Source organism: Macaca nemestrina, chromosome 8, assembly GCF_043159975.1.
Source record: "Macaca nemestrina isolate mMacNem1 chromosome 8, mMacNem.hap1, whole genome shotgun sequence".
NCBI classification, from domain to species: domain Eukaryota; kingdom Metazoa; phylum Chordata; class Mammalia; order Primates; family Cercopithecidae; genus Macaca; species Macaca nemestrina.
In genome coordinates, this window is record NC_092132.1 from 149,720,620 (window position 1) to 149,734,862 (window position 14,243).

General features: G+C 34.4%; 1 protein-coding gene across 2 annotated transcripts in view; it reads left to right on the forward strand.

The window, feature by feature from the left end:
* LOC139355625 (CUB and Sushi multiple domains 1) overlaps positions 1–14,243 on the forward strand; it is a 2,038,620-nt gene that overhangs the window by 570,111 nt on the left and 1,454,266 nt on the right. For both annotated transcript variants that reach the window (XM_071067488.1, XM_071067489.1), the window contains exon 3: positions 3,231–3,343. In XM_071067488.1, the coding sequence (XP_070923589.1) occupies positions 3,231–3,343 (113 nt within the window). The remainder of the gene's footprint in view (positions 1–3,230; positions 3,344–14,243) is intronic.

Consider the following 14,243-nt stretch of genomic DNA (forward strand, 5'->3'; position numbering starts at 1 on the left):
CGTGGTAAATTTATTTATTCCTTTCTGACCTGTATGCATTTATTTTCTTTTCTTGTATTATCATATTTGTAGGATATTCCAGCACAATATTGAATACAACTGTTCAAAGCAGATATTTCTTGACTTGTTCCCAGTCTTACGCAGAAGCATGCAGTCTTTCACCACTAAGTAAAATGTTATCTTTAGGCTTTTTTTTTTGTGTCTGTGTGTATGTGTGGAGATATTCTTTGTCAACTTGGAGAAGATTCCCTCCAATCATATTTTACTGTAGAACTTTTCTCATGATTCAGTGATTATTATTGTCAAATGTTTTTTTCTTCTACAAGGATTACTATGATCTTGTGATTTTTCTTTGTTAGCCCATTAAGATTGCAGATTATATTGATTAATTTTCAAAGATTGGACCTTTCTTATATTCCTCTAATAAACACCATTTGATCATGGTGTATAATTCTTATCTTGCCTACTTCTGTTTTCTCTTATTTTGTTAAGGATTTTTGCATCTATATGCATGAGAGATACTGTTTTTCTTTTATCTGTGTTTATCTGATTTTGATATCAGAGTGTCTTAGTCTACTTAGGCCGCCATAACAAAATACTATAAGTTATGGGGACTAAGAAATACAGTTTTACTTTTTCACACTTTTGGAGACTGAAAGTCTGAGATCAGGGTCCGGAATAGTCAGTTCCTGGTGAGGGCTCTCTTCCTAACTTGTAGACAGCAGCCTTCCTGCTCCATGCTCACATGGTCTTTTATCAGTATGTGTCCAGGGAGAAAGGTATTCTTCTCTTTTCCTATTTTTAACGAACACTAATCCTGTGGGATCAGAGTCCTAATTCTTCAACATCATTTAACTATAATTACCTCTGTAAAGCCCTGTTTCCAAATACAGTTATGTTGGGGGTTAGGGCTTCGATGTATGAATTGGTGGGAGGAGCATAATTCAGCCCATAAGGGAAAGGATAGTGTCAATGCCACAAAATTACTAGAAAAGCATTCCATCCACTTACACTTTCTGGAAGAGACTGTGTACAATTAGTGTTAATTCTTTAAAGTGTGTACAAATGGTGTTGATTATTTAAAGGTTGAATTCTCCAGTAGCAACATTTGGAACTGGATATTTATTTGGGGTAAGTTTTAATAGCTATATGGTAATTCACATTATGTATTTCTTCATTGGTTAGTTGTAATAGTTTTTTTTTTTTGAGTTAGTGACCCATGTTTTCTTAGTTGCCAATCTTACATATGTAGTTTCTGTAGTAACTTTTATATTTTTTTGATGTCTTCTGAGTTCATAGTAATATTTGATGTTTAATGACTAACAATGACTACTTGTACCTTCTGAAACTCCCAATTATTTAGTCAGTCTTTGTCAATTTTAATGATTTTTTTTTTCCAAAGTACTGGCTCTTTTTTTCATTATTTGTTGTTTTTTTCTTTCAATTTTATTGATTTCTGTATTTTTCTTATTTATTTATTTATTTATTTATTTATTTTGCTTTCTGTTTCCTTTAGTTTGATTGATTTGTGTGTTTTTTTTTTCCTTTTACAGTTTTTTCAATGAGAATTTGGATTAGGGATTTGGGAGTTTTTCTCTTTTCTAAGTTCTGTTTTTAGTGCTACTGATTACCTTCTCAGCACTACTTAGCTGAGTCTTACAAAGTTTAATATGTTGTATTTTATATTTTCATAGAGTTTATCTATATTTTTTTTTCCTTGAGACTTCCTCTTTGATCCATGGATTATTTAGAAGCGTGCTGTTCATTTTCCAAGTAATTATATATTTTTCTGTCATTTTTATCTTACTGATTTCTAATTTGATTCCACTGTGTGGTCAGAGAATAGATGCTATATGATTTTGGTTATTTTAAATGTATTGAAGTTTGTTTTTATGGCCTCCAATATGGTTTATCTTGGTATATGTTCTATGGGCACTTGAAATACATGCGCACTCTGTTCTTGTTGGATAAAGTGTTCTAGAAATATTGATTAAATACTGTTGTGGAGGGTTGATGAGTTCTGTATTCTTGCTGGTCTTCAGTCACAGAGTCACAGGAGGATTTAAACTCACTGTTTTCTTTCTTAAAGCAATGTTTGCTTCACTGACTTGTCTTTTGTATTGTGTTCAATAACATATAAACCACAAAGCAGTGTCTGCTGGTATGACAGGTCTTTTTCTGTTCATCAGTCATTTACTTCTTCATGTGAATGGACTGTCTGGAAGTGGTTAGGATTGGCATCCAATGGGAAAAAATAAAAAGAACAAATGAGTGTCTTTAAGGGAATTGAATTTAAAAAAAAAAGAGCAGACAGCGGATACTGCAGTTTACAAAAATGAATACAATTTGAGAGCTGGTGAAGATCCCTGTGAATTGTAACAGATAGGAAAGGTGATAAACCAAAAGACAGGGAGGGAGGAAGGCTCCTAGGAGGGTGAAAAAGGACAGACCAGCCTCCACAGCACAGGCGTTTGTAGATTTTATGACATTACAAAATAAGCTACACCAGAATGTGGGTGTTTTTAGCATTCTTATGTTGGGAGTCCCATTGTGGATCACAGAGCTGTGTCAGGATTGATTTGCCCTCTGGACAGCTCACAGCCTGTTGCACTGGGCCTTTGCCATCCTGATCATCTCACTCACTTTCCCTAAGAGCACTGCTTGGAATCCAGCTGAAACACAGATTGTTTCATGACCACACATGCACACGCTTTTCCTGTCATATTTTTTTTTTTTTAATTAGAAAAAATTTAAGAACAGTGAATTAGGAAAAATAGATAATGCATGCTGGGCTTAATACCTACATGATGGCTTCAGAGGTGCAGCAAACCACCATTACACACCTTAACCTGCATAATAAACCTGCACATATTGCACATGTATGCCAGAACTTAAAATTTAAATTTAAATTTAAAAAAATGTTGGCGGTAGATTATTGCCATACAAAACCAAGGAGCATTTAAGACAACGGCGTATTATATAAGCAAGAATTTTCAAGAAGAAATTTTCTCAAAAGTTATTTAAATAAACGAACTCTGATACTTGAAAATGTTTAATTTCAAATACCTACCAACCAAAGCCATGTGTACGGATTATTTAAGTGTTTAATGTCATACTTCAAGTGAATATACCACTCTTAAAGTTATTCAGTGACTTCATCAAATAAGCTTTTTTGATAAATTCATGCTTTTAACTCTCTTCGTGTCTTTTTTGTTTGTTTTTTAATTTAGATTATCGGGATTTCAGCTGCCATCCTCTATAGTGAGTACAGGATCTATCCTCACTCTGTGGTTCACAACAGACTTCGCTGTGAGTGCCCAAGGTTTTAAAGCATTATATGAAGGTAGGAGATTGATTGTGTTTTGCACATGCATTCACTGTCCAAATGATCTAACACATACCACTCTGGGTTAACAATGAAAAATTACGCTGCTGTCACAGGTCGTTTCATGGTGTAGACATTTGGCTTCGGTGTAATACAGTGGCATTGGATAACACTGTTAAAATCGCCAAACTTTCCAGCCTAAAACATGTTCACAATTTTTTTTCTTATCACTAGAACTTTTCTTGTTTGGGTTTTCTTTTTACTAACTTGTGGTGAATAAGTTTTGAGGAGTCTGAATAGCCCTCTTATGTGGCAAAGAGTTCATTTTTAATGCAGAAGATCTTTATTAAATTTTTGGTTGGACAATTATACTGATAGTGCTTGAGTAAAGGAAATTTCATTAAATGAGCTTTTGTTGTCAAAGCTGAAATTTTTAATAGAGATAATTTGCTTTTACTGTTGTTTGATCATGCAAGGCGTAGAGATTTTATTTGTTTTCATGTCTTCGGATTTGGTGCCGAGATGCCTTTGGGGTATGGCTATCATTATTAAAATAGCTTTTGGCAGGATTTTTTTTAAAAGGCAAAGATAGAACTTTGGAAAATGAAATTATCACTTCAAGTATTAGGTTTTAAGAAATTGAACTAGTTAATGCTTTAAAGGCTGACTTGTATCTACTTTAGTACTGTTTTGCATGGAAATTTAAATTGTCTTTTACATGTCATGTAAGAGCTATTGTCTGTAACACAAACTCTGGAGTCTGTAAACTTAAGCAATCTGTGGGTAGAGGTGTAAACCAATTCCTATTTGCAGCACACACTGTTTACTTTGGATGTCGTTCTCTGCTAAGTCACAAATTACATATTCTTATTGGGAATGCTCTGCCTTTAGGGAACAATCGTATTTTGTGGAAAGTTAAAATCTACATGTGGTTTGTGCAAGTGAGTTTGGCTGTAGTGAAATTATCAGAAAATAAAAGGGTGGAAGGTTCTCTTTGCAGAGACATAGGAATATACCGACTCATCCTCTCACTTAAAGTTACATGTGGAATAATGCTGAGAATGGTGGGAGATTCTGCCTCTAACGTCGTTCGGGCCACTGCATTTGTGCATAAGCCAGCATCAGTGGCTGGAAAGGGTCTATCACCTTTAAGTACAACACTATCAAGGGATAAGTTAATCTTTGGAAAGCAATGGGCTACTTTAAGATCAATGGATGTTATTAGTGCTCAGTTTTGATTATATCAAGGTACCACTGCATATAAACCCTAAATTCACATAATTTCATTTTTTTGCAGAATATTAAAAAGGCATCTCTAAAGCAATCCATACGTGCTCTATGCCAAGCATATTTTGTCCAGTTAATGTACAATATTTGTTTAAAAAATAGATAATGCTTCCACATTTTAGAAAACTTGGCAATTTTTCTCCACTCCTGATAAAGTTGACAGTTGAAAACGAAGTCTTGCTAGGTTCCCAAAATAAATGTTGTGAAAATTCCTTCGCTGTTGAGAAATTACCACGTGAATAGTTCTATCAAATATTTCTGGGCTATTGTTGGCTTAACTGGTGGTCATGATGGTATAATAAAGAAGATAGGGCAAGATCGTCTATGTTGGAAAAATATTTCTGTGTTACTCCAAAAGAACAACTGGAAAACTTTCTAGAAAATGGAATAGGGTCATAAGTTACCTGTATTTATTTTTTAATGTGGCTATGTAGAAAATGTTTTTGTGATATTTCGATTTGAAATGGTGATATTATAGTCTGATGTTTACAAGTAAAGCCAAACCTATGTTTTAAAAGAAAAAAAAACCCTGTTAAAAAGGTGCTTTGTTGGCTAAACTGAAATTGTATCCAGTATTTAATATCTGTGTGTTTAAAACTATTTATCAGTTAGCTTCAAGGTCTCCTGCAAAAATGAGTGTGTATTATTAGGAGAAAAATTGTCAATTATAGTCTTAAGTAGAAGAGTAAAGATAAGATAATCTAGAGGAGAGTTTTTATAGCAATTTTTATTGCAAGTACCAAATACTTTACCCATAAACTTTAGACAACTGTAACTTACCAAGGCAATGTCATGGGAAAAAGTGAGAATTTATTAAAAGTGCATGACATAAGCAAATACACCTATTCATATATGTATATAAGCAGAATCAATGATGATTAGAAAAATATCTCAAGTTGCTTTAGAATCACAAAATTCTCTTTCTGATATCTGAGATTTCCTCCTTTCCCATCAGTTCTTATTTTGAAGAGACTGCCCAGGGATTCTGTTATTTGACCCGTCAAGTAATTTGTATGAGTCAAATAATAGAATAAAATACTGATATATAATCCAAGACCTATAAAGGCAACTGGATTTAGATATAAAATGAGCTTTCATATTATAATAAATTCATTTTTTAATTTAAAACATGGAATTTTGGTAGTATTACCTGACTGCTGCATAAATTTTTAATGGAAATTTATTGTCTTGAGAAGAATCTTCTGAACATGTAAGATCTGTGTAAACATGATCACCTTGGGAACAAACATAATCCGGACAAAGAACTCAAGTGTTTTCTGGCAGTACTTTGGAATAGGCATTATTTACATAAATTATTATTCATACGTGGAACTATTACGCTACATAATGAGAATAGAAACAATAAATTAAAATATTGTAGTTAACGTGTTTGTTCATTGAATTTAACTCTGGAAATCCAGTGGGAATACTGACAAATTTTATACTAACATTGATTATTTAGAGTGTTTGACTTTCTGAATATAGACCTTAGCAAGTCTTAGTAATTAAGTGTATATATTAAAATTAACACATTTTAACTGCTAAATATAGAATAAAATTGAAGTTACTAACTTAATTCAGTGTTGTAAGATTTTACTTGCTAGTTCTATACTTGGACATTAGTCTTCATTGTGAACCAACAACGTTGCATAGCTGTCTTTGATAAATTTATAACAGAAAATACTAGGATTATATATAAGTTATAATAAGATTACTATTAAATTTCCTCTATGTGCCCAATTTTGAAGTACTATGTCTATAAATTTTATTTGTGTATTGTTCTTCTTTTACCATAATCTCAAGTATTAAAAAACATTATTTTGTCATCAAGCTTACCTATGTTTTAAGAAAAACATCTAGGAAGAAAATTGACATGAGACAAAGGCTGACAAATATTAGACTTGAGGACATTGAAGAAAATATATGGACTGGGTGATACACAGTCATCTAAAAATTGTTCCCCGAAAAACCTCTCTCTCTGATGCACTTTTTCTGTCTTTAGGTTTTAAAAAAGAATTGATCTATTTTATAATGGTTTTTCTTATTAGTAAAAATGTAAGCTAAATGTTGGAAACATGAGAATCTATTATCAAAACTCTTAGACTCAAAATGTTCATTATTTTGGTTCTAAGGACTAAATATTGTCAATTTTAATGCACAGCTTTATTTTTAATGAATATAATTTCAAATGTTTTGGAAACTATTTGGGAAATTATTTGTACAGTGGACTTCAATAATTTAAATATTGGTTATATTTTTAAAATCTAGCTTGTATGAATTGCAATAATTTAGGTTGACTTTTTAGTTCATTTTGTAAGTAAAATAAGGTTTTTTTGAAGTTGTATTCTTTTTGATCCACTAGCTTTTGGAAAATAAAATTTTTGTACATAATACAACATTTTTTGGATAGAAAGCACCAACTCTGAATCGAAATAGTGACTCCAATATTTATTAACTAGAATCACTACTTGCTTTGTATAGAACTTTTCTCCGTAGCATAAGCCAATTCTATAGATTGGACACAGTTTTTCGTAACAATTGGCAAAGACTTTATTCATGGGATGGCAGGTTTTGAAATAAATCTGAATGAAATTATTATGCATTTTGATACAGATATTTATAATCAAATTGACAAGGCAGAAGAAAGGTTAAATTGGATTATTGATTAAAGCAAAGCTGATAAGAATGTTAGGAATCTATTAAGATTCCTTTAAATATCATAACTGACATGGTAGTTAAAAAGAGAATTCTTAAATGCAAACACAAGTATCACATGTTTATTTTAACATACTAATTTTATATATTCAACATTTGCCTCAGCTTCCCTAGGGACCATCTGTAAATAAATTGGTTTTAATTTTTTTTTATTATACTTTGTTTTAGGGTATATGTGCACAACATGCAGGTTTGTTACATATGTATACATGTGCCATGTTGGTGTGCTGCATCCATTAACTCGTCATTTACATTAAGTATATATCCTAATGCTATCCCTCCCCTCTACCCCCTCCCCACAATAGGACCCAGTGTGTGATGCTCCCCTTCCTGTGTCCAAGTGATCTCATTGTTCAGTTCCCACCTATGAGTGAGAACATGCGGTATTTGGTTTTCTGTTCTTGCAATAGTTTGCTGAGAATGATGGTTTCCAGGTGCATCCATGTCCCTACAAAGGATACGAACTCATCCTATTTTATGGCTGCATAGTATTCCATGGTGTATATGTGCCACATTTTCTTAATCCAGTCTGTCGCTGATGGACATTTGGGTTGATTCCAAGTCTTTGCTATTGTGAATAGTGCCGCAGTAAACATACGTGTGCGTGTGTCTTTATAGCAGGATGACTTATAATCCTTTGGGTATATACCCAGTAATGGGATGGCTGGGTCAAATGGTATTTTTAGTTCTAGATCCTTGAGGAATCGCCACACTGTTTTCCACAATGGTTGAACTAGTTTACAGTCCCACCAACAGTGTAAAAGTGTTCCTATTTCTCCATATCTTCTCCAGCATATGGTGTTTCCTGACTTTTTTAATGATTGCCATTCTAACTGGTGTGAGATGGTATCTCATTGTGGTTTTGACTTGCATTTCTCTGATGGCTAGTGATGATGAGCATTTTTTCATGTGTCTGTTGGCTGTATGAATGTCTTCTTTTGAGAAGTGTCTGTTCATAATCCTTTGCCCACTTTTTGATGGGGTTGTTTCTTTCTTGTAAATTTGATTGAGTTCTTTATAGATTCTGGATATTAGGTTTTAAATTTTATGCATAAAATCTCTAAGAATCTGAAAGTATCTTACATTTTAATGACTAAATACTGGGGGTATAGTGAGAGATTTCAGTATTACTAAATAGCAAAATTTTGCTTGTGGCAGAAATTATTTTTCATATAAATAAAATTGCTTATTGGTTGGAATGGGAAAAGCATTTGCCCATGGATGTGGTCTAAAGAACTCAGTGAAATCTAAAGGAATTGTATTCTTTTATGTTTTTGTCTTAAAATCATTCATTCTATCAATTACAACATTGTGTTCTCTTTAAAGTGTATGTGTGAATAGATAGAAAGGTAGATAGGTAGATGGATAGATGATGAAGAAAATGGATGGTAATATAGGTAGATGGTAAATAGATGGATATATAGGTGATGGATGAATTAAAAATGAACAGATGTGTAAGCTAGATATATGATAGATAGATAATGGATAGATTAAGAATGGATGGATGGTTAGGTAGATAGATTGGTTGGTAGTTAGGTAGGTAGGTGAATAGACAGATAGACACATATGCCCAGGATGGTGTAAAGCTCATACATGCCTTTTCTTATTAAATCTTCACAGAAATTGTCTAAGTGAAATAAGGTGACCTATTATTATCAGGTAGAGAAAGTGAAGTAGTTAACTACAGTATTTTAGTTTCCCAAGATCCCATGGCTGCTAGGGAATGAAAGCAGAAATTATCCACATGTCTATGTATCTACAGAAGTTGCAATCTTTATACAACAACTGTTTCCTCTTGTATATATTTTATTTATGTATACACACACACAAATTCACACTCAAAATGCACACATATGTACACATATGTGCCCACACACATGGCTGTCCATACTTACACATGCACACGTGTAATTGGATACACAGATTTGCTCATTCATTTCTTCTTTCATTTATTTACTCAGCATTCACAGGGCCTCTAACAGAGACACAATACTGAGTTAAATTACGGGAATACAAAGATGAAATGAATAGTGCTTATTCTCAGTGACTAGTGAAGGAGAATGAAACAATCGAAGAGAACATTGGTGTAATTGATGTGACTCAGTAGTCATTCTGGCTTTATAAAACAGAGCAAAAGAGCAAGGGAAAGACCAGGTCTACATGGGCTATGTAGAGACCATCACAGAGTGGATGCTCGGTTCATGACCTGACGAGTGTGTTTTTAAGGCACATGTGCGAAATGTCTACTTTGTGTCAGACCCTGAATACAAGTTCTCAAGGAAGACAGACAATAGAAGGATCTTCTGGAGTGAGGAGGAACACCTGCAGAAGTATGGAGAAAAACAGATGGCTATCTTTGAGAACACTCAGCAATGTGGTTTACAGGAAGAGGGGACACAGAAGTGAGGCAGAGTTGACGGAGGCTGAGTTTAGTGGGGAACAGAGGCAGATGATCTTGAGCCTGGGTTCTCTGGAGTTCAGAGAGCCTGGAGCTGAGCCCTTCTGCCCTATCTCAGGGTTAGAAAGTTGAGTTTACATTGTTTCATCCTTGCAATAGAAAACTTACTCTGTGAGATCCTTTACAAAAAAGCTGAATTACTTTCACTGGACTGTGAAATGAAGGGATAGCATTTGTTTGCATCTACTTCTATGTGACAATTTATCACCTTTGGTTTTAAGTGATGGTTGTAATATCCCAAAATACATACAGGGAGAAGACAGAACATGGAGTAAATGAATTCTGAATTCCCACAGCACTTAATGGAAGCCAATAGATGGCACCTCATATGCCTACTCTATGGCCATTACTCTTTGTACTGTTGAGGGCAATACTTTAAGGAAAATTTGAGTCCTTGACACTTGGCACATGATAAATACACAAAAGTATTTTTTGATAAAAATCTACACTCAACCCCATCTTAATTTTTTCTAGTAGTTCATATTCCCCCGAAACCTGAAAGGAAAACTGCCAGTAAGCATTGCAATTGAAAACTTTGAATTTGATTTTATCTGTAGTGAACACACCCACTCATGCAAAAGTTTCTTAAAAAAAAAAATTGCTGAACTGATTTAAAGATCAAGAGATTATGTGATCTACAGTGTGGATCATAGTTTATGACTTACAAACCATGCATAACCAGATCCTCTTATAAATTTTGCTCAGTATAGGACATGAAATTTAATCCTCACAAACAGAAAATGAGTGATCAGTATTTCTTAATCCATTGAACATTTGTTTTATGAAAGAAAACGGCCTACACTTTTATATAGTCCTTGAATTTTCACCAGAGAAAAGTGAATCTTGGCTGCTAGATGGCCCTTTTCTTCAGGTTTCAGGAAGTTATTAACTCTAAGGATGGGCGGGACTTCCTGTTACCGGAGTGTCCCTCTGTTGGCTGAATATATGTGGCATATCCCTCTGACACATCCCTCAAGCAGAATTTTCTTTCTTTAACACCTATGGATCTGGATTTAGAAAGAGCAGCTAGATTATTACCCTTCAAGCTCAAAGCTTTATTTAGAATGTCAGCACTGATTTATTTCTCCCTTGAAGTGATTACCCAAACTCCACCTGAATTAAAGCGTGGAGCATGCATGATGCACCTGGCAGGATAGAAATGTTTCATTTTCAAGAAGGTGCTAGCACAGGAACAGCAGCTGGCTCTCCAATAGCCCACACTGTAACATTGTTTTAGATTTATAACAATCCTAGAGCTTGAAACAAATGCAAATTTTCAGTAATTACTTTTCTCTGAGCTAATTAGATAACTTAGACTGGTAAACCCAGGTATCCTTCCTGTAAACACACTCCTTCCTCATTTTATAACAAGTAGAACTAGGGGCCTCACCTTAGCTATCTCTAGGTTTATTTGCCAGAATCTACTGAAATCTCTCCTTTGTCCTCCATTTGCAGGAGTTTTGAACACTAGCTATATTAGAACCACTAATCAATGTTAAATGACATTTGAAAATATTCACTGGGTAAGTTCCAGAGATCTGTGGTACACCATTGCATGTATAGTCAACAATACTGTCTTGTACAATTGAATATTTGTTATAAGGGTAGATCTCATAATAAGTGTTCTTGCTGTGATAAAATAATTTTTAAAAGAAAAGAATTAGTGCTGTGAGTACATGAACACTAACATCTTCTAAAAGTGGGGATATATCAGAGATATAATTGCCTTCTGAAAGTACAACTTTAAGACAATCAAATGATGAGATGCTGAACTGCCCTAAAGAAACAAATTTAGCTAATCTAGCAAGGCTTTCATGCTACCTGTAACTTCTAATGTGTCTGATAAAAGAATGAATGATAGAATTGGTTTGGGCAGCCCCATGAACCTAGTAAAAGCACAGAGCCTGAGGAGAAGCTGTGTCATTTAGGATCAGCCTCAAGGAAAGGAAACCTTAGCCAGCTCACAGTCGCACCCTGATGGTTGCAGTCAACTGAGCAACCCTCCCTGGGATGGTTGTGAATGTAGGTTGTTAACTAATTATTCTGGTCCACTGTGAGGCTATCCATATTCTATATATCTAACTTACTTAATTTGAGGGTCATGAAATACCTCTTTCCATGAAGCTGTGAAATTATATGCACAATTTTGTAAGTGTGTTTTTCTGGAAAGAACATTGTATAGATTTCAAGTTGTTACAAATCTCATAACTATTGAAAAGATAAAAATGGCTTCTGTCCATCGATGATATAAACTCTGTTAACCTGAGGTATCAACCTGTCTTTTATCTGATTGTTGTCAGTTATCTTATGTTTTACTTTTTCTTGTTCTGAATTCCTTGTTTAGGCAGGCATCCTTCCATTACAATTTGGCTTCACATACAGGCCTAGACTGACTTAAATGAAAACAACAAAACTGTCATATCAGTATAGGTATCAATGTCAATAGTCTAATTCCTATGAACTGTAATTTATTAATTTTTCACTTTGTCTTTATATGTTGGTTATGTGAACTTAACATACATACCCTGGAAATAAATCTTTGTATCACAAAATCTGGTTTCTGATTCGGTTGGAATAGACCATTGCAAATTCATTAAGACAAATTACACTTGTGAGGCTGTATTAGTCCATTCTTGTATTAATACAAAGAAATACCTGAGACTGGGTAATTTACAAAGAAAATAGGTGTAATTGCCTCACGGTTCTGCAGGCTGGACAGGAAGCATGACACTGGCATCTGCGTGGCTTCTGGTGAGGCCTCAGGAAGCTTCCAATCATGGTGGAAGTCACAGGAGGAGCCAGCGTGACCCATGGCAAAAGCAGAAGCAAGAGAAAGAGTAAGAGGTGCCACACACTTCTCAGTTCACTTTTGGTGAATCTTTTTCGCTGTGCCCAGGAGAGCACCAAGGGGATGGTGCTCAACTATTTATGAGAAATCCACCCCCCACCTATGATCTACTTGCCTCCTACCAGGCCCTACTTCCAATGTTGGGGATTACACTTTAACGTGAGGTTTGCACATTGACAGATATCCAGACTATATCAGGCACATTGAGATATTTACCTAATCCTTTGCCCTGGCTACACACACACACATACACACACACACACACACACAAACACCCCAGCTATGTTGTTGTGTACTTTCTATCAGGTATCATGAGAAGTTCTAGTACTATTAAAAATAATTCCTTTTAGTCCTATATGTATTGACCTCAGGAGATGTGCACAGTACATTAAAGTGAAAAAAAAATGCAACATAATTCCATTTTGGTAAAAATATAAATAAAAGTACTTGCATAGGTGTGTGAATGTATATGCAACATGATTTTATTTTGATAAAAATATAAAAGTACTTGCATAGGTATGTGAATGTCTACATATATGTACAAATATATAGCACACATATGCCTTCATGAGTGTTCAGAAAAGTGTAAGAGTATATGTGAATTGTGAAAATAAATTATTTTTGAGAAGAATGGAATGGGTGGAAGGATTGCTGTATTTTTCTCCATATAACTGCTGTTTAGCTCATTGCAATAAGCACAGAAAAAAATTAAATAATGAACATTACAGAGTAAGAAATGTGATGATAATGTGGAAATTAATATTGCTAAGTGAATCTCTGGTTCTTAATTGGAATTTGAATGAAAAATAGAACCAAGTAATTAAAAGTCCTTTGCTATGTATTTTTTCAAATGGTTAAGTTAATGAATTGTAAGACCAACACAGTAGCTGATTTTTTAATATATAAGAAAACAAGGTGCTCCTGTTAGAAATCCACTCACAGAAATAGTTACTTATCTAAAAGGAATATAGTAAAGGGTAAGTTAACTCCATAGAAGAGCCCATTTCAGAATCATTTTTCAATCACAAAATATGTATTGATATTTGTACTTGATGGGTTTGCTAGTTCATTTTGTGTTGCTATGTTACCTGAGACTGGGTAATTTATAAAGGAAAGAGATGTATCTCATGGTTATGGAGGCTGGGAGATTGAAGATTAGGTGGCCACACTTGGAGAGGGCCTTGGGTTTCCTCATAATTGGGTGGACTGGTATCACATGGTGGAGAAGCAAAAGGGGAAGCTAGCATGCATGCAAAAGGGGTAAGACATGGGGCACCCTCACTTTATAACAATCCAGTGTTTCGATAACTAACCTAGTCTCACTAGAACAAATCTAGTCTGAAGAGAAAGACATTCATTGATCTTACTGACCTAATAAACTCAAAGCCCTCCATCTTCCAACCTTTTTACATTGACAGTGAAATTTCACCATTAAGTTTTGGTGGAGACAAACCATATCCAAACCATTGCAGAGGGGATTCTCAACTCATGAGTTATTCTACTTGCATTTCTTAACATTTTTTATCTTAATCATAATGTTATCTTCTGTACCCACTTCTCCCCCAAGATTTTTCTTTTTTATTATTTTTTTCCAATACATTCTTGTCTCA